The sequence below is a fragment of the Podarcis pityusensis genome, assembly GCF_964106645.2.
Source record: "Podarcis pityusensis genome assembly, chromosome: 10".
Classification (NCBI taxonomy): domain Eukaryota; kingdom Metazoa; phylum Chordata; class Lepidosauria; order Squamata; family Lacertidae; genus Podarcis; species Podarcis pityusensis.
This window is the reverse complement of record NC_138035.1, coordinates 41,971,013-41,994,394: the sequence shown is the minus strand read 5'-3', so window position 1 is coordinate 41,994,394 and position 23,382 is coordinate 41,971,013. Positions and strand designations below refer to the sequence as shown.

General features: G+C 40.6%; 1 protein-coding gene and 1 long non-coding RNA gene across 4 annotated transcripts in view; one reads left to right on the top strand and one right to left on the bottom strand.

Moving 5' to 3' along the window:
* PTPRQ (protein tyrosine phosphatase receptor type Q) overlaps positions 1 to 23,382 on the top strand; it is a 110,375-nt gene that overhangs the window by 17,195 nt on the left and 69,798 nt on the right. For all 3 annotated transcript variants that reach the window (XM_080971307.1, XM_080971306.1, XM_080971305.1), the window contains exons 12-25: positions 175 to 305; positions 744 to 873; positions 1,603 to 1,753; positions 1,840 to 1,946; positions 3,801 to 3,898; positions 6,327 to 6,492; positions 8,282 to 8,542; positions 9,720 to 9,880; positions 10,773 to 10,884; positions 11,518 to 11,744; positions 15,731 to 15,800; positions 16,339 to 16,538; positions 18,040 to 18,274; positions 22,178 to 22,306. In XM_080971307.1, coding sequence (XP_080827433.1) covers positions 175 to 305; positions 744 to 873; positions 1,603 to 1,753; positions 1,840 to 1,946; positions 3,801 to 3,898; positions 6,327 to 6,492; positions 8,282 to 8,542; positions 9,720 to 9,880; positions 10,773 to 10,884; positions 11,518 to 11,744; positions 15,731 to 15,800; positions 16,339 to 16,538; positions 18,040 to 18,274; positions 22,178 to 22,306 — 2,178 coding nt within the window. The remainder of the gene's footprint in view (positions 1 to 174; positions 306 to 743; positions 874 to 1,602; positions 1,754 to 1,839; positions 1,947 to 3,800; positions 3,899 to 6,326; positions 6,493 to 8,281; positions 8,543 to 9,719; positions 9,881 to 10,772; positions 10,885 to 11,517; positions 11,745 to 15,730; positions 15,801 to 16,338; positions 16,539 to 18,039; positions 18,275 to 22,177; positions 22,307 to 23,382) is intronic.
* LOC308457468 lies at positions 376 to 18,432 on the bottom strand. The gene is made up of 6 exons (XR_013976930.1): positions 18,202 to 18,432; positions 8,688 to 8,800; positions 5,826 to 5,945; positions 1,661 to 1,717; positions 727 to 819; positions 376 to 568 (listed from the first exon to the last, which is right to left on the bottom strand). It is a non-coding gene; the product is annotated as an uncharacterized lncRNA (long non-coding RNA).

The window sequence follows — 23,382 nt, the reverse complement described above, 5'->3', positions numbered from 1 at the left end:
ACTCATAAGCTGAAGTAAATTGAGTGCTGGGGTTGAACATAGTTGATGAAAGGTCTCTGCTGGTACATTTGGATATGGCAGAAATCCAAAAGGCTCAGACATTCATCCACTCTGGCTCTTTATTATGACATGAGAAATGAAATGTATGATGTACATGTTTCACATATTTTGCAGGCCTTGCGGTTCCACTAAATGTACGTGAAGGCAGAGTTACAGATATTTCAATACAGATTATTTGGGATAGAGCAGATGGAAACTTTCAGCAGTATGAAGTCACATGCATAAACCATGCAGGTATTTTCATGGTATGTTTTAAAAAAACATCTGTTTTATATCACCAATGAAATCACTGCTGTCAAGTAAATTATAGTCATTTTAAAAAGGGATGAACCCACACAGACATTTTACTATTGTATTGCTGTTTTGAATGCATTTTTTCCAGCTGATATTATGTATGTGCCTAGGTTCTCAAACCCTTGGCACTTGTGTGCTTGCAAAGCCAGAAGTCCACAGGGAAAGACGAAAGACTTTGTAGTCTCCAGTCCCTGCCATTCAGCTTGCACAGGTCCTGCAGTGTGAATAGGGGCAGTGATTAATAGGTGCAGGATGAGGTCACAGCACATGTTGATTGCAAGAATTACATGTGCATTGAATGTGCTGATACACACACACACACACACACACACACACACTCACACACCTTCAAAACTGCAAAGAAGACACTACCTCTGTTTGATCTGTAGGTCCAAAAAGTCACAAAAGAATTAGCAGAATTTTCCAGTCTGATCCCTGGCTCACTATATAACTTCACAGTTAAAACTGAAAAAGAAGGATATAAAGACAGCCTTCCTGTGAGCATACAAATAGAGACAGGTAAGAATGACAAAATTCTGCTTGTAAAATATACCGCCACTGTAAACATCACTTTTGTTATCCTGATACACTAAAGGGCTAATCCTTAAAAAAAAAAGAAGATTTCTGTGTAATGGGTAAATTGAAAATGATAAATGCTTTCTCATTTATATATTTTTAACAGGGCATACTGGGATGTGTGTATATAAATATAGTGGTGAAGCCGTCTCTGTTTGCACCTTGCATAAGAGTCTTAAGATGAAGTGAGGGTCAAGACTCCAAACATTCAATTGTGCATAGGCAGTTTCTGGGTAAAATGTTATTTCCATGCAATAGCAAAGTAGGAAATTTGCTGAAGTGCATATACAAAATTACAAGAACATGTATAATTATTAGTGATGGAAAAAGTTAATTGTTTATTTCTGCCTTTTGTACAACTAAAAGAAAGTGGTAAACTCTTGCAGAAACATCAAGACTGATATTGTTTTCTTCCTGTGCTGCACCTTATCTGTTCTCAGAAGGTGGAAAATCAAATCCTATTATTTTATGTATGGAGTTATTTATGGAAAATTAGACTTGGCCATCTATTCCAACTTCAGGCTGCCAGGCACAAAATCCTATCCATTAAGCATTGTTAATAATTTCATATTTGCTTCATCTTAAGAACCTCCATGGATGGAGATAATAATTGTTGGCTTACCAATATATGCTTGAATTGCTAATTTTCAACATAGTAACCTTTGTTTATAGTGCCAAGCTCAGTTAAGTATATGAATTTCAGTAAAGACTCTGAGTCAATAACTCTTACCTGGCCACCAGCACTGGGTATATTTGATGGATACATCATTACATTGGCTTGCAAAAACTACAGCAAAGAAGAAAAGCTTTCTTCAGATATAAGGTATTGTCTAAAGATAAAACATTACTTTCTAGCTACAGTATGATTAGACAATGTTTTTCTTAATTATATTTTTCTCAATTATGCAGGAAGCACAGATTTGATGGCCTTTCTTCAGGCACTGACTACTTTATTAAAATAGTTACTAAGAACAGATTAAAGAGAAGCTTCCCCACCACTTTAAAAATCAGCACTTGTAAGTTTTATGCTTTGTATTCTGGATTTTCAAACTATGTCCTTGTAATCATTTGTAATTTAAGAGCATAAAATTGAGGGCACTTCACTACAGATACAGTCTCTACATGTGAGGGATGTTTCTAATTGTTTGCAGTTTTTGATACATGATGCAAAGCTATCCCGCAAAATGGTGATTAAATGATTAATTAATGGTGGCATTAAAATCCCTTAGTAAATAAATAAAGCACCAAGGACTCAAGACAGCCCTGCTTTCTCTCCCTCCTAATCTGCACATACGCAGGCAGCACAATAGACTAATAATAATAATAATAATAATAATAATAATAATGTGCCACCCATCTGTGTGGATTATCCAAGACACTCTGGGCAGCTTCCAACAAAGTATTGAAAGACAAAAAACCTCAAACATTCAAAACCTCCCGGTACAGGGCTGCCCTCAGGTGTCTTCTAAAAGTCAGAAAGTTGGGAGGGCGTTCCACACTCCAAGCACTACTACCAAAAAGGCCCTCTTCCTAGTTCCATGTAACCTTGTTTCTCTCAATGAGGGAACCGCCCTCAGAGCTGGATCTCAATGTCTGGGCTGAATGCTGTGGGTGGAGACTCAGTGGGTTGAGTGGGAGATTCATATCCCCATTGAGTCTCAACATAAGTTAGCCATTCTCCAGAGAATGAGCATTAAGTGAAAGGGGAGGTCTAGCTAGAGATCCATGCAGATCTTGTTAGCATTTCGCTCCTCCATCGCTGGATGTGTGAATGTCACATCACATGCCAGTGTTTACTTTCTAGGCTTGGAAAGTGTGAGAAGTCAGTCTTATCTCTCCTCTGCTGTACTGTACTTTTCTACTTTTCTTTCTCTTTCTCTCTTAGAGAAGAAGTGAAAGGACACCATGATTGCTTTGTCCTGTGTATATTGCTTAATAAATACTTAGAATGCACACACTCACATTCCATGATCGTTTCTGCTATACTCTGCTGATAGAGCTTGCACATGTCTTTTGATATGTGTCGCTGGTGGGTACTGGGACTGATTTGCAAATGTCCCCGGCTACGCTTCATCAGGAAGACGCTTGGAGAGGTCTGTCTCATTCCGGGTGCTGTGTGTGCCCCCCAGGCGTGTTCCGACAGATCTCCCATTCACCTTGACAATTATTCGCACTGCGTGTGTGTACAGGTGTGTCACAGAGCCCACTCTTGTGTAGCTGTTTATTTGCTCCTGCCATGGTCCTAATTCAAACCAGCCCCAACTTTGTGCCTGCTATTTACAGTGGGAGGAAAGAGTAGAATGCACTCAGTTAACCTACAGGGGTTCTCCATGTGCAGGTTCTTCACCAGCAGTAGACTGGGATCACGCCTTGAATCCCAAGGATAAGCTAGCTAAAACAGAGGTAAGGATCCTTTGACACTCGCAAGGATTGCTCGGCTCCAGATCCCATCATCCCTGACCATTGAATGCACTTGGCAGGGGCTGATGGGATTTGCAGTCCGGCAACATCTAGAGGGCAACTCTCTGCTTGCCTGAGTTACAGAGAGGCATGCACCTCATAATTCTTATCCAAGATCTGAGAACAGATAATCCGGCTGTACTCTCTAAAGACCGTGAGAGAGGAACCCAGGAAAGTAAAAAAAAAAAATCCATGAAAGATTGAATTGACCTCTTGGCCCTCAGAACCATAAATCAACACATCTTTATATTCTGGCACAGCCATGATTTATACCAAAACTGAATTGGAGAAGAGGTCACATTCCCTAGCAACTGTCCTTACTTCTTTGCACGTTCAGAACTGCAAATTTAAAGGAGACTATTATAATTTCTTTAATTTTATCTATTTAATGCTATCTCTTTTTGATCCAGGTCCTGATCCACCCTTAGATTTACAGGCATTTGGAATAGAAGAGAACACAGTTTATTTGTCATGGGAATTGCCCAACGGAAGCTTTGATCATTTTGAGGTAAGAAAAATAGTGTGTAATTATTATTTTTATTGACTTTCTCCCCTCCCCATTCACCTAGGTTGACAGTCACAGAGGAGGTTCTGCCTGTGTGCAGAAAACAAAGCAAAATACATAGGCAACACACACAAAACAAAATACACGTACTTGCCCTAATCCATGTATTCTTCCCCAGCATGGAAAAAGGCATCTTGAGGTGATGATATATAAAGGGGGGGGGGAAATGTCCCAAGAGAAAGAGATAAGTAGTTTCTTTCCCCCTACTCTCACCATCCACTGTAGCCTCAGTGGCTGTATTGTATAAAACAAACACAAATATCTCCTTATGCCTCCTTTGACATGGCAAAGCAAGAAAAAAAACACCAACCACAAATCTATTTTGTTATTCATCCTCGAATATTTTATGAATTTTAATGTGTGTGTGTGTTTTTTAATATGTACATGTGTGGAAATTACAAACTCCAGATTGTTTGTGCTTTTGTATAAATGTTCTTGTGGAAAGAAAATGTCATTTAATATGGATCATAATGACATCACATTATTGTCTGACATACCACAGAGCAACCAGCCATGTTAGAGCAGTCCTTCTGAATAAATGAGATTAAGTGTGAAATATTAATAAGGGAGGCTTTGGAAGAGCGGTTGCCTAGCAAAGTGCCCAGCACAAATGGGATCATTTTACTAGTCATTTAAAATTAATCAGCCCAGCTCATCCAATTTTCACTACACACTTAGGAATTAATGGCATGAAAACAATACCAAAAAAAGAGCAGCTTTAGTCATTTGTTTTCCTTTATATCCCTACTTTTAGTTCATTGCTTTGCATTTAGTATTTTGTATTCCATTATAATTTGCAAGTGTACTTGCCTGAGTTTAAGTTTGAACCCTCACTCTGGGTGCACACATGTCTATTGGGACAGATCCTCCTTCTGCCCAGAAATCCTTTATCTCTATAACTGTGATTTTAGTTTCTTACTCACTTTCTTGACTGACCTGAAGCAGTCAGCCTGGGCACTTCACAGCCCTGTGACTGATGAGCAGGGCATTCCTGCACACTAGATCCTGGCACAGAGGTGCAAATGGGACTGGTATAAAACTATGTCAGATCCTGAGTCAGTTCAGAAGCCAGGGGAGGGGGGAGATGCCTGCTGTGCTGGCCCAAGACCAGCAGAGCAGGAATTAAGTACACAACAACCCAAAACGCAGATAGTCAACCCCTAATTGGGTGTATGCGAACTGTAAGGCCTTGGGAAAACACCAGCACAGGAATGGAAACACATGGGGAGGGCATTGTACCCCAGCTGCATCAGCCACACGCTGTGCCTGTCAAACAGCCCCATGCAACAACAGTGTGACGCAGGTAAACAAATGCACACAAAGATCACAAGAATTGCAATCACATATACAGGCTGTTGCAACCCCCTCCTTGGTCCCTAAGAACACACAGCACACCTAGGGAGATGAGAGAGGATGACTTATTGAAAGCATGTTGTACAAGACCAATGGTGAAAGCCACAGTGGAAAGCATGAATGGGCTGGGCACAGTGGTGGAAGAAGGGGGGTTCAGTAGAGGCGGCCCGCCCTGGGTGTCATCCCTGTGGGGTGTGTGTGATATTCGGCACACCACCCGCCTCCCAAGCCTGCTGCCTACCCCGAGCTGTCGGGGGAAGGGGGGGAGCTGGGCTGCTTTGCCGGCGGCCTTCTCCCTTTGTTTTGACAGCTCGGGACTCCACTACCTCCCCCCGAGCTGTAGGGTGGCTGAGTGGGAGGAGGCAGGCAAACCCCTCAGAGGCCCCGCGGGCGGCTGGCCCCGCCCCCAGGAGCGGTTGGTACCGCCCCTGGGTGCAGGGCACATGTGCCGCCCCAGGTGCCCGATCGGCTTGCACTGCCACTGGCTGGGCATACACAAGCGCCCTGATCAGCTCACCTGATAAAAACTCATCAGCGGTAGAAGCAGTCCTAGAGACAGGCCACAGGCATTCATTTCCCCTTTTCTCTTAGGCCTGGAGTTTTGTTCAAATATTGCCATAATGGTACTCCATCAATTCTGTCAACAAGAAAAGTGGAACTGAATCCAAATGTATTCTCCTCTCCTTGGCAAGAAAACTGCTCTAGGATATAGTTTTTAGAGCATTGTGTGAACTCTTCTGGTTTTCCACATATGCAGACTCAGATAATGCAGGGATTCATCATCACCATTTAAAAAAACCCAAATGTGGATAGTTTACTAAATTATGACAATGTTACTAAATTACTAAAATGTTACTTAATGGCTATAACGTGACACTAGCACAATGGCACAAATGTGTACATCTTTCACTGTGTTTTAAATACTATTGGTGGGTGCTGATGCTGCCTTGATGACTGACTCCCTAAATTATATTAAATTACTTGGGATATAATCTCTACCTGCGCTTTTCTTCTCTAGCTTTCCCATGGTTTTGCAACAAGCGTTGGTTTTCTTCATACGACTGCAGTTGCTGTTGGCAGGGCTGTAGTGGAAAATCTGATGCCTGGAGTGGAATACGTTTTTCAAGTAAAGACCATTAAAGGAAAAGACTTTAGCGTGGCTGTGGAGAGAAAAGTCACTACAAGTAATTTCCTGAGAAATAATTTATATTCTCCCCTCCCCAAATACAGTGTAACTATATTTGAACAGCAGTACAGAGAATATTGGAATATGTTGTGAGACACTGGGCTGGTTCAGCATGGCATGGTTTAGCACTAGGTGCACAAACCTCAGCAAACCCAAACAAAGCATTGGCGTCATGTGCTTCCTGTTCCCCGCCTCTTCCTGCAAAGCCCAGGAGAGAACTTCTACTGACAATACTTCCGGTTTCAGTTAATTTCAACTTAGTTGTATGTAAGAACCAGGAATCCTGGTTTAAAACAAATAATCATTAAACAAAACAGTGTGACAACCACTGGTATAATTTCAGTATTCTCTACTAACCACCTCTATGGGTACAAATGCCATTTGTTTATAATTCTGCCCTGTGTGAAATGGACAAAAAGCCAATTGTGTGCTTCAGTTTTCATGATAAACTTCCAGTAGTTTAGCCAAATTTTGTATTCAATTAATTTATTGTAGGCCACAACCCTGAAGCAAATTTTTGCAAATAACCCCACAGCCATTGAGCAAGACCTATCACTATATACATGAGGGAAATCTGCTGGTAGTATTAGCTTGTGTGTTCACTGTGCTAAATTGAATTATGTCCACCAATGTTTCATTATGTTTCATTGGTTATGGTTATTTCCCCATTGTACATTCGAATATTGTGTATGTTTTCCTGATTATAATGCTAGTGCTTCTGTCCCAATTTTCTAATGTTCCTTTTGCACTGTGATACTTGTTGTGTTATGAAACTATGGCTTTTTGACAGATATGCTAATCAGATAACCACCAGATGGTTGATAAGTACCATTGAAGGATAGCGACTTACCCAAGGTCACACCATGTCAATGCTCAGATGTAATAGCAAACCATGGTTTGGAGCTATGCTTTGAGTTCTGCCTTTACTTACTTCCCTCTGTTGCACATGGCAGTTCCATGATATGACTCTAGTTTGCTTCAGTAGCTGCTCACACTACAGATTGTGGAATCTTGCAGCTCCAGACCAGGAAACTAATTTGCCTCAAACTAGGAGGGGATATAAGGGACATGGGTGGTATAAGGGACGTGGGTGGCACTGTGGTATAAACCACAGAGCCTTGGACTTGCCAATCAGAAGGTCGGCGGTTCGAATCCCCGCAACGGGGTGAGCTCCCATTGCTCAGTCCCAGCTCCTGCCAACCTAGGAGTTTGAAAACACGTCAAAGTGCAAGTAGATCAATAGGTACCGCTCCAGCGGGAAGGTAAACGGCGTTTCCGTGTGCTGCTCTGGTTCGCTAGAAGCGACTTAGTCATGCTGGCCACATGACCCGGAAGCTATACGCTGTCTCCCTCGACCAATAAAGCGAGATGAGCGCCGCAACCCCAGAGTCGGCCACGACTGGACCTAATGGTCAGGGGTCCCTTTAACTTTACCTTTTAGGAGGGGATTCTCATGTCAAGGGGGAGGTGGAAGAAGCTGGAGGAGAGGGGAAGGTGGTGCACATTAGGCCATTGGCATCACAACTGAATGTAGCCAATGTATATCTAATTTAGGAATTGAACTTAGTTGCATTAGGTACAAGTTTTAAAATGTTGTTCGGTTGACTGATAAACTAAATAGGTGTCTATCAAACTTAACTGGTTATCAGCTGCCAGCCTGTGTCACTTAAAAGGGATTTCTTAATAGCACCAACTTCAAAGGTGTTGAGTGATTTTGTCATGTGAAATGTGCTTATTTAATCTTTTTTGCCTTATACGTATAATCTATTTCCTTTCTTTTTAATCAGAACCAATGAAGATATGTGGTCTAACCTTAACACTGGTAAATACTTCGTCTGCTACATTAACATGGAATCCCAAGAAGACCAACTTTACCCATTATAAAGCGTCTGTATCAAACAGTACATTCACAAAGGAATATACTATTTTAGGAACTCGGACACATTACACCATTACAGATCTGACTGCTGGTGGGATTTATAATTTCACACTGCAAAGAGTAAAAGGGAGTGTTGAAAGTCCAGTTGCCTTTACTGAAATCACTGCAGGTTTGTAGTTTTCTCTGTGGCTATTTTTATTTATTAAGGGTCCAATAAATATTTACACACACTGCAGCCCATTTTAAAGGTTTTAACCCTCTATGGCTTTGTGAAAACATGGGTTGCTTCACTTTTTAAAGCTGCATACACTTACCTGGGAATAAGTCCCACTGAACTGTGTAGACGTGTGAGATTGCTGAATTTGGGCATTTACTCATATCAGAAAACGTTGCACATGCAGAGTGAGATGGTCCTGCAAAAATATCCCTGATGTAAGATGGAAAAAAGATGGAATTTGTTAAAGAGCTTAGGAACTCAGCAGCACATATAAAACTGGTAAAACTGGCCTACTCTCAGGACTGACCCATTGATTTCAGTGGCAAAAGAGATCTGTGCATTTGAGTCTATGTGAACTCAGGGTAGGAATACAGTGGTACCTCGGGTTACATATGCTTCAGGTTACATAGGCTTCAGGTTACAGACTCCGCTAACCCAGAAATAGTGCTTCAGGATGAGAACAGAAATCATGCTCTGGTGGCGTGGCAGCAGTGGGAGGCCCCATTAGCTAAAGTGGTGCTTCAGGTTAAGAACAGTTTCAGGTTAAGTACGGACCTCGGGAACGAATTAAGTACTTAACCTGAGGTGCCACTGTAGACTTCTGAATTTTTACACAGCCTGAAGTTGAAAACTTTTTAAGGTTCAGATCATGAGTGCTTTCTTTGTAGCTGTAATCCAGGCAGAGTATTTTAGAAGAAAAACTCCAGTTCAAGCCCATACCTGATTTGTTTTCCACTGGTCAGGTTTCATGCTTGATTTAAGTACAAGTGCTGTAAACGCCTTCTGCAGTACCTGCTGTTTTCATGCTCAAATGAAAAAATGACAGTAACTTTTTCCTTTGTTTTATTCAGCTTAAGAAAGAAAGTAAGGAATCACAGGTACTTGTGTTTAGTAATAATATAATAATTGTTTGTTTTTTACATATAGCGTATTTGTTCAGTTTGTGAACAGATTATGGGGAATTTTGAGATTGCAAATTTCCAGATTTTGCTCATTTGTTCACCACACAAAGACAGGTGACGTGTGAATAACCGGGGCTGTGGTCTACTTAAGGGTTGCTTTTGTGTGTTTGTGTGTGTGTACTCAATACATACATTTCAATGGAAAATAATAATGAATTTTCTTCAAGAGCCGGAAAAGCCACAGAAACTAACAGTCTTCAACGTGTCGGCACATTCCTTTTCTCTACATTGGAGGCTGCCGCATGGATATGTGGAAAGGTTCCATGTGGTTCTCACACCTCCTCATGGCTTTGTTTCTATCCGAGATGTGGGAGGTGGGGAGTATCAGGTATGTGGGGGCTTTTGTTTTGTAGTGCTTGGATAGTCAGCAATTGTTCATATGCTCTGCTGATAGGAAAAATTGGCCAAGCATGACGTTCTCTCTATTTAAGCTTTTAAACCTTAGATGAGAATTCAAAAGTACACATGCCAAATTTGTGAGAGCAAATTTCAACATCTATGGTTTGTTGCCTTAACAACAGTTATAATACTTTTACGAAGTCTGCCACAGACATCCAGCCAGTCATTTAAGGGTTCATGAATAGTTTAACAAAGGCAGGGCAGAGCTATTGAGTAATACAGGCTCATTAATTGTGTACTTGCCAGGAAGATCTAGACTTAAATCATTAATGCCAGGCAACATTTCCCTCTTAAGCTATCACAAAGTTATAGGAGCATTGTTTGATTCCTGTATTTGAAAAAAATATATATCATTACCATGGTTTTTCATGTTATTTTGCTTCTGTTTTTTATTGGAGCTTCAAAGGCACAGGTACTTCATAAGAATGCTAACTAATGGTTTTGGTGGGTTATGTTTTAAACTGACAGCTCAACAAGTTTTTTTTCCCTAGGATGCCTCAGCAAAGATGAACAGAATATTCTAGTGTTTTTAGCTGCAAGATACTAACCTGGGAATTTTGCAGAATCCTAGAATGCAGTAAACAGAGCCTCTGCAATGAGTTGTTCTTTGGCAGAAGAATCTTGTGCTCTTTGAGTGTTACCTTTTCACACCTTTTAATAGGCAACTTTCATATTGCAATAATGTGAAAAGTATATTTAAAGAAAAGTATTTACATATGATGTGTGTTGTGAATCTTTGTAATATGAATGCCGCTTATTTAATGTTTGCTTTTATTTAAATTGTAAGCTGTAGTTCTAACTGGGTTAATTTATTATTTTAGGCTGATATTTCTAGCACTACTCCTGGAACACTGTACAATGTGACTGTTTCTTCAGTTACCTCTTCGGTGTACAGCTCACCTGTCAGCAAAACAGTGACAACTAATGTAACTAGTGAGTTTATTGTCATATATTGCGCGTGACTATTTCCTTTAAAGGTCTCAGTTACCTTTTATAAATATATATAATGTGCTATTTTGAAGATTACAGTACATTCTTTCTATTAGTGTCTGTTCATTTCTGTGTTAAATTGTTTGAGAAAGATATAATTTCTTAAGCAAATGGTTCATTTGTTTGAAAGAGATACATGTCTGAAAAATCAATAGTAATTTGGCATTATTTGTAACAGAGTTGCCAAAATACAAGTACTCCTGGATCAGATAAGCAGCTTCCTTTAGTATGATTTCTTGGGGAAATCCACTTCCAAAAAATCTGTAGTGTTTAAAGTGCAGAAGCCTGGTGCTAAGGAAGCTTTAATAATGTGTGCGAAAAACTGAACTGGCATCAAGATCTATTTTGTCTATGACTATTGCAGCATTCCATTTTTTGAATTCTTATGGAAAGAATGTACTTGGTGTTCCAAAAGGCATTTTATCATCTTTCATAATAGTTCTAAAGAAAGCCAACTTTATACTATCTGCACTTTAAGAACTCAAATACATCTTTGCTGGTGAATTCTTTCGTTATTATGCACTAGCAGCAGAGGTATACACGCACAACTTAATTAAAAGCCTGTCCTTCATACAGATCCAGGACCTCCTGTTTTCCTTGCGGGGGAAAGAGTTGGATCTGCAGGAATTCTTCTCTCTTGGAACACACCACCACATCCAAATGGGAGGATTATATCCTACATTGTTAAATATAAGGAGGTCTGTCCTTGGATGCAAAATACTTATACTCAGGTTACAACAAAGCCAGACAGTTTGGAAGTTCTTCTCACCAATCTTAATCCTGGAACAACTTATGAGATTCAGGTACGTGTTTGGTTGTTTTCTGCCTGCTTGCTTGTTACTTGCAAAGTGTAAATTAAAATATAGTTTTTATTGTGTGTAACAGCAGGATAAAAAAGATACCATATTAGCCCACTGTTTTACCTTCTCATCGCACACCTGATATGCAAAAAGGAAAGCATGACTGTTGCATTTTGCCTTCTCGTTGCTTCATCTCTGTTCATTCATTATTCATGGCCAATTAATTGATAGAAATGAAGTTCTTTACTTCAAAATACAACGCCTGGTTCTATTATACACATAGCTCATGATCATTGCAACATTAATGAAAATCAGGTTACAGGGGGTTTAATCTTAAGAAAATGGAAGCAATTTACTATTTTGCAATTCCTTTTTAGTTCATGTTGTACCACAGTGGTTAATTCATTTTGTTCAGAGGATTTTGTTTTAAAAAAATATCCAAAATATATTATGACTTAAAAAAAGATGGCTTATTATTAACATTTTATGATTAAAAAGCCTAGTTAACTTGAACTACTGTAAGCCAGAGATTGCTTTAAAACGATCACTTTCAATTTTAAGAGGTTTGGGGGGGAAATAATTATGTCAATTATTGAATGGTAGCTCTTTGAATTGTACATTGATAAAAAACAACAACATACATATACAGGTTTGAATCCAAAGAAATGCACTCATCTTCGTCATTGCCACCCCTTGCAACCCACCAAAAGCCAAGCAATTCATAGTAATAATAATAATAATAATAATAATAATAATAATAATAATAATAAAAGTAATATATTATTTATACCCCATCCATCTGGCTGGGTTTCCCCAGCCACTCTGGGTGGCTTCAAGCAAAATATTAAAATACAATAATTCATCAAATATTAAAAGCTTTCCTAAACATTCTGTAGAACGCTTTGGGAGAGAGCACTGGGAGGTGGGAATTGGCAGAAAAAATGAGGCCCCCCTGCTTGAGCAGAACAGTCTTCTCTTCTTTCACGAGGTTTGTGTCTAAGCCATAGTGGAGATTAGTGAATACTTTTGATTTTTAAACAAAATGATATTATTTATGTTTTAACAAACCAAATGCTATATCCTTCCTTCCTTCCTTCCTTCCTTCCTTCCTTCCTTCCTTCCTCTCCCTTATCAATTTTATTCCACCTGGATTTTGACAACAGATTTAACTTTTTAGTGTTTCCATTCATGGATCCCACCCCACGTGATCATATCTCCTATTGTGATCTAACAATCAGCATCCTAGAACAATCTTTCACACTTTATGAATAGGGCAAACCAAATTTCCTTCCTCTGAAGAGCCTTAAATTGTACCATTAACCATTCTCCTTGCAAAACGAGAATATGGCTATAATATAGGCACTGTAAAGATCAAAGGTTAAGCCCATTTCCTTTTATCGCTCAGCTGGGAGCATTTGCTGTCTCTCTTCTTTAAAGTAAATCTCTTATTCCATGAAAAATAAGTCTCCTAGTACCCATCATTTCAGCGCACATTGCTGAATTTATTCTTTCATTATTTCAGGGTGTTGGTGCTATGAAAGCTCGGGTTCATCACAACTGCACTTGGATTTCTCCATTCTGTTCTGTGGCAGCTCTCATTTATACCCTGGAAGAGATTATTTTGTTTGTTTGTTTTTAAGTCTAGGAAATTCATGTGACTATGGAGCTGGAGCTGGCCTGTTGAGCGTGGCTTGGCTCAAGGGGTCAGAGACAACTGTACCACAGAAAATGTGTTTGCAGAGGCTGCAATTACAGCTGAGGTTTTTCGAAGGCCAGGACTGATGTTTAATCATGCCATACTCGTGACCCACTCCCAATGCCCAGTCAGGTTCTTAAGATAGGCCATACCTCCAACAATGCACCTAATAATTAGTTAATATGAGTTTCCCCATGTATGTTTAGACTTTGGGTAGATTCAGATGACACAGAACCACTTTGAGTTCATTTCCACATAGTGAACCAGTTATCTGTGGCTCTACTGCAGTCCTGTAATTGCACAGAAATGTGGACTTCGCAGTGGTGTAGAAATGAGAGCTTGGATGGTCACTTCAAACATCTGCCTTTGAACATGGATGTGTTTGCACAGCTTATGTGATGCACCATTGGCCATCACATAGAACTATATATTGGATTAAAGCATCTTTGGTCTCTTTCTGTATATGTTCTAATTTTATTATGTTGCTTTGAGGGTGCAAACAGAAATTTGCCCTTCTCTCCCCACCCCACCCAAATTTATGTCATTTTGCGTCTTAACCGGTCCTGATTTCTGTTGTCTGTTTGTATGGAAGCCTGTTCTGCCTCTGATCTTTGTCTTGTTGCTTTTGGATATTTTCTGTCTCTGCTGTTCACTTTTTGAGATGAGGTGGCCCAAACTGAAAATCAATGCCAGTCCAAGGTTGGTGCATAGCATTTTTTTTTGTTTTGTTTCTTAAATTATGGCAGTTTATAAAATTACGCATGGCATGGAGAAATTCCTTAGCACTAGAACTCGTGGATATTCAATGAAGCTGAATGTTGGAAAATTCAGGAGAGATAAAAGAGAGTTCTTCTTCATGAAGCATGTGGTTAAACGATGGATCTCGTTCCCACAGGAGGCAGTGATGGCCACCAGCTTAGATGGCTTTAAAAGAGGATCAGAGAAATTCAGGGAGGAGAGGCAGATACAGATGCTAGCTATCAACTAGCCATGATAGCTATGCTAGTGTTGGAAGCAATGCTTCTGAATACCAGATGCTGGAAACCACAGGAGAGGATAGTGTTCTTGTTATGTACTAAGCTTGGATCCTAGAACAATAGGCAAGTAGGATCCTAGAATGCAACAACTGATTGAGTTGCAGGAGAAGACCAATCAGGCTCCAGGGCAGGATATCAGTCTAGAAGGGCCACTGGCCTAATCCAGCGGACTCTCCTTATGTTTATATGTCTATGTCTCTATGGAATTGACATTGTGAGTGATTGGGGCTTGCATTTGCTCCCACTCTGTGCTAATTTACCAGGCATTACTCTATTCTTCATACAATTTGTTACTGTGAATTAGCAGTAAATGCTGGAATATTTTGTTTGAACTGGATTTTGATGAGCCTCATTCTGTGCCAATAAGCATGGGACATCTTTGCCCGGTGACACTGGGACCCATAGATTGCAGCAAAATACTGGGCAAGGTTTTGCCCAGTATCTTGTCTGTGCAATGTGTTCATGGGAAAAAGTTGTCCCATGAGCCCTTTCAAGGGGGAGGTGAAGCCTATATAAGGCTTCTTCCTCTGGAGCTCAGAGCCATTTCGCCTTGAGAGCTTCCTGCTCACGCACCCTCATGTTTGAGTTTTCGCTGAACATTTTTTGGGTCGCTCATTGACAGGGCCAGATAGATTTTTTCTCTCTCAACCTGATTTGCACCTGGCTGGAATTTTCTCCGCCTCTCCTTCAGTGAAATTATGGTCTTCCTTTGTTAAGTGGTTGTTAACTCTTTGTTAAGAGTGTTGTTCGAATGATGCTGGAAGTAGCATTGGGCAGGACCAACATAGTATAGGAGGCCCCCATAAGGGCCTAAGGGGAAGATTGACTATGGCACTTCCAAGCTCAGGTTGGGGTATCTGCCTGGCTGGAATCTGTAGCCTGGTCACCCAGTGAGACCTTGTTTGCTTTGCAGACAGGTTATTTGCTGCTCTCCTGGGTCACATAATGTGCCTGCCTGGTCAATCAGGATTAAGCTGTTGACAGTGAAATTTTAAAACATACAGTCGCCATCCACATCTCCATTGAAATAAATAGGAGCTATGTAGAGCATCCTTCACCTGCTCTTACACAGCTCTTTCTCATTTCAAAGATGCTTGTGCAGGTGAACTTCCCATTTTTATGATATGTTTTTAGCTTACGGGAATGTATGCTGTCTTGCAATTTATTATTATAATAAACATATAATTTATTATTAATATTGTTATTTATTGCTTTAAAATAATTATCCTAACGGGGCTAATTTGGGTTTATTGCAGGTTGCTGCTGAAAACAGTGCTGGCATTGGAGTATTTAGTGACCCATTTCTCTTTCAAACTGCAGAAAGTGGTAACTTGATTTATGTTATGATTTTTATCTCGCTTATTAGCTCATTATGTCACTGTGGAGAGCTTCAGGCCCTGTAAGTGCAGATGAGTAGGTGAAAGTTGGGAGAAAATTTGGGATGCTGACAAGTTAGTCCTGCTTCTCCTGTTACTGTTTTGCAATTTACCAAGAATATTGCCCTTATGCAGCTGAAAAATCTGGATATTTTTACTAGGCTACTAGCATAATTAAGCAAGAGGACTTTTTTGGCATTTTTGTGCATGTGGGTGGGTGGATTGTTCTGCGAGTGAGAAGGTGAGGGCTTGAGAGAGATTGCAGCTGTGCATCAGCGAACTGCTTAGAAATACATTGATAAGTCAGTCTCTGGATCAAACTGGAACAGAGAAATTAGGTTTGGGCACTATAATGAGCTATTTCATCCGGCAAGTATAGTCTATCTGGCTAGAATACTCATGTATTAAAATTTGACTCTCACCAAGCTAAAAATGATAATTAAATGTTTTAGTTCTGAAATCTGTTTAATGTTACATTGTTTTTAAAGCTCCAGGTAAAGTGGTGAATCTCACAGTTGAGGCTTTCAACTATTCTGCTGTAAACCTGATTTGGTTTCTACCTCGGCAGCCAAATGGAAAAATAACCAGTTTCAAAATTAGCGTAAAGCATGCAAGAAGTGGGATAGTTGTGAAAGATGTCTCTGTTAAAGTAGAGGATCTTCTGTCTGGAAGGCTACCAGAATGCAATGTAAGTAATGTAAAATGTTTTGGTTATGGGTCGACAAGAATTTGATCTATCTGCATTTTTATTTAGAAAGATGTATTTCATGTAAAAAAATATATATCCAAAGGTCTTTACTCATTCAGAAGTTGATATAGTGCTATCGTTTGCAGCTTGATTTGTATTAATCTCTTGGATAACAAGGATGTCCCCCCCCAGAGTGAGTGAATGCTGCAGATTGTGATCGAAAGCATGTGGAGCATCTATGCATGTTCCACCTCAAAAAATCAGTTTAGCGGCTACCCTCACAGTATCCCCAAGCTGCTGCTTAAACTGTCCCAAGTTTATAACAGAATTTGGAGATTAAGGCTAAATAGGTTTACATAGATATAACCACCATTGCACTTTATGGCAATTACTTCTGAGTAAACATACATGGGATTGTGCTGCAATCATTTATCTACTTACTGGGAAATAAACCCATTGGGTTCAATGAGGAAACATGTATAGGATTGTGCTGCTAGCATGAGAACCATTTAAAAGGAAAGTTAAAGTCTGTAGTAGCAAGAATCAGACATCTATATGCCTGACTTTTCATAACTATAGCCCCAGTTACATTAATCAACATGGTAAGATTACTTAAGCTAATTAAGCTAATGACAATAAAGATATTATTATTATTATTATAAGGTAGAATCCTACTCTTGTAAAATATATAACGTTAATGGCTCCAGCAGGTTAAGACCTTGGGTTTACATTTCATTCAAGCAAATGGATTTGCGGCAACACAGAATTTCCAAACTTCATGACAAATAGGTTCTAAATCAAGAGTGCTGTTTATTCAATTGGTAACGTTGCACCAGTTGTGTTACATACTGTTGTGCAGTTGCAGACCACATAGATCAACAACATTTATCAGTGTGCAACCTAATTTAAAAAAATTTATAACAGAGATGGAGAATGCTAGAAATATAATTTGGAAATGCTTCATTAGAAATTGAAGTTTGGTTCTCTCAGGTGTAAAGGTAAAAAAAGTAAAGGGCCCCTGAATGGTTACATCCAGTCAAAGCTGACTATGAGGTTGCGGTGCTCATCTTGCTTTCAGGCCAAGGGAGCCGGCGTTTGTCCACAGACAGCTTTCCGGGTCATGTGGCCAGCAGGACTAAACCACTTCTGGTGCAACAGAACACTGTGACGGAAACCAGAGGTGTATGCAGGTCAATTAATAGTAAATTGCAAGTGTTGATGCAGAACTCAGTAATGTGAGCTGCATCATTTTGTACTTGCCTGGGAAATAGCCTGCATTGGAGTTGGCAAAAGAATAAATGGAAATTACACCAAAAAATGGCAATATGCAGCTAAGGTTTTTATTCTTTTCCCTTATTTATAGTGCTGCCTAGAGAGTTCTTAAGGAAAGTTTTTGTTATATTCTTCTTTTGGACACTTAATTAACATTCCTGTTGACTCTGTATCATGTTGTAGGTAGCATGAAGCTAATTGTTATTCTTAAATTATTTTGTCTTTACAGGATAACAGTGAATCGTTTTTGTGGAGCACTACAACTCCCTCAACTACTCCTAGTAAAACTACTATGTTGACACCAAGTACAGTTGCTCCCAGCAAAATGATCTCTGTCTGGAATGAACCTATCAGTTTTGTTGTGACTAATCTCAGGCCATACACGACTTACCTTTTTGAAGTTTCTGCAGTTACCACCGAAGCAGGTTATATTGACAGTGCAATTGTCAGGACACCAGAATCAGGTATGTATTTTTTAGGGGGGAGATGTCAGCTATAGGGTAGGCAGTCTTCCTGGCTTCACATGCTTACACAAAAGCCCAACTTGAGAGTGTCTTGGGGTTTTCAGGAAGTGTGGGTACCTGGGAAGGCTGCAGAATGCAGACCACGAGAGAGAGAATTTCTAGAATGAAAAAAAAAACAACACTCTAAAGTTAGGAAGGGACAAAAAACCAACAACAACACTCCACTCCATCCATAAGAATTCCACGAAAAACGTCTTCGTTTCAGAATTCTTAAGAGAACATTTATGAATTAAGAAATAAGAGCCTGATGAATCAGAGCAGAGGCCCATCTGCCTGTGGAAAGCCTGCCATTTCCTATAAAGAAATATAAAAGGTTTAATTTCTGCAGGCACAACAAACATGGCAATAAAGAACCCACAACGGGGTCAATTTAACAGTCAAAGTAGATAAGATGCTGGAGATCTGTAATACTTTTAATGCTTCTGAAAAGCAGCCTTTGTACAAGGAGTGGGTTTAACGCTTTCACCCAGTGTTATTTTTTTCTGAACTTCCACCCCTCGGCTGCTATTTGCTTTCTTAGGGATAGCATATGGGTACTATTTCTACTTTTCTGCACTACAAATATCTTCATGTTTTGGTGGCACAGCATATTAACACCTTAGAATGCAGTGAGTTCCTATGAATAAAAGAGGATGAGAAATGATTAAACCCTGAAATGGTTCCCTGAGTAAGACATGTCTCCCAACTAGAACTGCAGTCCTGCTTAACCAACTTCAAGATTAACATTTTAGAATAATGCATTAATTGTGGGGAAAGCCCTTACAGTTGGCATCAGGATGGCATCATCTTCAATAAGCACCTAAAAATCCTTTGAATTGATGAGAGATTTATTTCCTTTCATTAGCAGCTGTTCTCATTTTGACAGCGAGTGTAATATAAAATATTTGTCCTTTTTTCATGTCCAGCAGTGCCTTTGAATAATGTCGTGTTTGACCTAATCGTTGTCACACTTCAAGCAGCTGAAACATTTTGTCAGCTGTGCAGAAATAGCAATATGTCAGGGATATCACTAACAAAGTGTTCAAGCGAATATTTGAGACAGTTTGAATTCATTCCCAAGATTATTTTTAGCAAATGGTCTGCAACGTTTTTTGGCTTTCAACTTTTTTTTAAGGCCTCTAACAATATATCTTAGTATATCTCTCTTGCTTTTCTACAAATACATGTATATTTTAATTAATCTTATGTGCCTGAATGCCTAGATTTTTTGAACCCAAGGGCTACATGCTATGGGCAACCTTCCAGAGGGCGCATAGCAGTGGTGAGTGGGGTGAGAGGTCAAAAGTGGGCAGAGCAACAGGTGTGTGACTTTTACCTTTGTGCAGGAGGCTGCATTCCAAGTGTGCAGAAGTCAAAGGTTTCTAAATACACACACACTCCATTGCCAAATCTCTTCACTGTCACAGTTCAAGGACACATTCCAGCCAAACAAAAGCACTCAAGGAAGATGCAGAGCAGGACCAGCAAAGTGGATGGCCCAGAAAAATCTTGAGAGAGCTGGATAGAGGGCTGTGTTCAACCCTTGAGCATGAGGTTCCCCACCCATAGTGTAAAATATGTCAACTGTACACAAATAGCCTCTTGAAATTTTCCCCAATATTTGTGGGTACAGAAATAATAATTATTATTATTATACTACCAACCTTTCCCCCTAGCTGCAGGAGCTGTGATGCCACCACACACTCCAGTATCTTGTCCATAAATGGGATATCAGAGACTGGCTGATAATTATCCAATAATTAATAATCATCCTTCAGGAAGGACTGTATTCGCAATGTGGGGGCACAGGGCACAGTAAACCATTTCACCAAAATCCTTCAGGAATTTCTCAGGAGCAGAGCTCACCATCAGCCATGGCAGTAGCACAATGACCATCTCTTTTTTATTGCTTAGTTGTTGTTGTTTGTTGCCTCTGCAAGCGACAGCAACTGCAATCATGTTTGCAGTCTGGCCACCCTTTTGCAACCTCCATTTTGTTCTGGAGCAAGCACCATGTTCTAGCAGGCACATGGGAAATGGTGGAGAAATTTGGAGGATATTATGCAAAGTGACCTTTTTCTAGGAGGTGGGGGGAAATGCCGTTTTCTTTGAAAAAAGTCTCTTTGATTACCGTATTTTTCACCCTATAGGACGCACTTTTTCCCCTCCAAAAATGAAGGGGAAATGTGTGTGCGTCCTATGGGGCGAATGCAGGCTTTCACTGAAGCCTGGAGAGCGAGAGGCGTTGGTGCGCACCGACCCCTCTTGCTCTCCACGCTTCAGGAAGCTATCCGCAAGCCTTGCGAGCCCGGCGGGAGGTTCCGCCGGGCGCGCAAGGCTTGGGACGGCAGCCTGCAGGACGAAGCACGGGGCGCCCTCCGGAGGACGCCCCGTGCTTTGGGCAGATGTCCGCAAGCCTTGCGCGCCTGGGGGGAGGTCCCACCGGGCGTGCAAGGCTTGGGGCGGCAGCCTGCAGCACGAAGCACAGGGCGCCCTCCAGAGGATGCCCCGTGCTTCGGTGTCCGCAAGCCTTGCGTGCCCGGCGGGAGTTCCCGCGGGCTCGCAAGGCTTGCGGGCAGCAGCCTGTTCTGTGGGCTGGGGTCAGGGGAAGCTCAGGCTTCCCCCGCCCCAGCCCTGTGGCTGGGGGGGGGGGAAATATTTTTTTTTATCCCCCCCCAAAACGAGGTGTGTTCTATGGGCCAGTGCGCCTTATAGGGCGAAAAATACGGTAACTCTGTGATCAGTGGTGGCTCGTGGGGGAGGGCAGAGGTGGTGATGCCTTCCTGGTGAGGGAACTGTACACCCTTGTGCAAATTAATTGAAACAAACAATGAATTTAGTAGTTTATTGTACAAAACTCACATATACATGTACAAAATTCACATATACGTACATTAGTAACAGATATTACCTCCGCTATCTTTAAGCAACATTTGAACATGGTTTGGCATGGAGTCTACTAGTTTTGAACAGTCACTGTTGATTTTCGGATCCCTGTACCACACTTGAATCAGTGCCTGAATGAGCTTCTCCATAGTTGCTCAGTCTACAGCACAGAGGCTACTTTTGCATATAGCCCACAAATTCTCAGTGGGATTTACATCCGGGGAATTCCCTGGCCAATCAAGTACCTGTTTTTGCTGCTCTGTCATGAATTTCTTCACCACTTTCAATGTGTGACAGGGGGCTAGGTCCTGCTGCAATATCCCAGTACTGCCAGGATACCTCTTTTCCAGCTCTGGAATAACTCTCTTTCGTAGAACCTCAGTATATTGTGGCAAGCGCATCATTCCTTCTATTGGCTGCAAGCTTCTGACCCCATAATGATCAACTGACTTTTCATGTTTGTTTTGAGTACAGGATTACGAGTAAGATAGAAAACATGCCTTGGTTCAATTAATTTGCACAAGAGTGTACTTGTAGGGGTGGGTGGGGTGTGGTGGTGAGCTTGGGGGAACTTTGGAGCAGTGGCAGATGTATACTTGCAAGCCTGCTGCTACCAGACCTCACAGCCTTGTCCTACACCATCCCTGCCCAAGGAGTGAATCACTGTCACCACTGGGAGAGTGCCCCTGCCTCCACTAGCCGTCACAGGCTACTCATGGGTAGGGTTGCCATATGTCCTCTTTTCCCCAGACACATTCTCTTTTTCAGAATTAAAATTTCTGTCCGGATGGATTTTTATGGTGTGCACAGAACAATTTATTAAACAGTTTAACATGTACATATGGACTCCCCTTAAGGGTAGGGGGATGTTAATTCTTGCCCTCCCAGACTCCTTCTCCAATATCTTGTAGCTGAGCCAACATCCTTTTAGTTCAGCCACAAGAGAAGGGATTTATACACCTTTTCTTTTCATTTCAGTTCCAGAAGATCCACCTCAAAACTTTGTTAAAGTCAACATTACAGGAAAGTCTTTTTCAGTTTCTTGGGAGCCACCAACCATCGTTACTGGAAAGTTTAGCTACAGAGTTGAATTATATGGACCACTGGGTAAGTTTGCATGAAATGTAATTTTGTTTGTCTTTGAAAGTTCTGAAAACAAAACAAACAGAAATTATGGCTATAATAATAATAATGCTTAATTGAATTTTTGATTGGAAATATGACTGTTTTCCATTTCCAAGGTCTGTTGGTGAAAACATTTATTTAATGTCCTCACTTAGGTCCTCTCTCCCCTCCCCACTCCCTGGAACAGTGGATAGTGTGATAATACTGAAATAAAAAGCTGTGTGTTCTTTGTCTCTGAAAATATGTGTGGACCTGCTTCCCTGAACTTTTGCATAGTGTACCTTTCTTCCTTTCTTCAAATCCCTACCTGACTAATAAAATTGAAGATATGTCTCAATATCTTCATAATTTTCCATTGTTGTCGGATGTAAGGCTTATTGTTGCATTACTGCAAGCAAGAATTAATTGGTCTATTTTTCAAAAAAGAAATCTGAATTTATGCAAAACTACCTTTTATTTGATTTTGATTTTAAGTTTTTGCTAAGTCTTTTTGAAGGACTAAAATAATTTTAAAAAAATAAAAATTGAACTGCACTGAGTATTGTGCCAATTTAATATCTGTCCACACTGAAGACAGATGCAGGTATGGTTTTGGTATGATAATCTAGTCTGTGTGGTCCAATGATATTTATATTTAGGGTTGCCCCCCTTTCATGAGAAAGCACCTGTGTGTCTAGGATACAAAAAATAACATGACAATTTCCCCTGATAATGGAGACAGAAATGTGAAAATATTGCTGTTTGATTTCTGCCTGTTGCACTGTAAAAGCCCAGCTCTTCTGCCCATAAAAGTAACCCTATGCCTGCTTAAAAAGAAATTCCATGCTACTCTATCAGGTAAGTCCTATGGGACAAAACCACAAATGGGTCAGCAGCATTGCAGACATGCCTTAAGGCAGGGGTAGTCAACATGGCCCTCCACATGTTGGACTACAGCCCCCATCATTCCTGACCATTGACAACAGAGGCAGAGGTTGATGGAAGTTGTATTATAACATCTGGTGGGACCACGTTATCTACTCCAATCCCAACAAGTCAATGAAAAATAGTGACTGGAA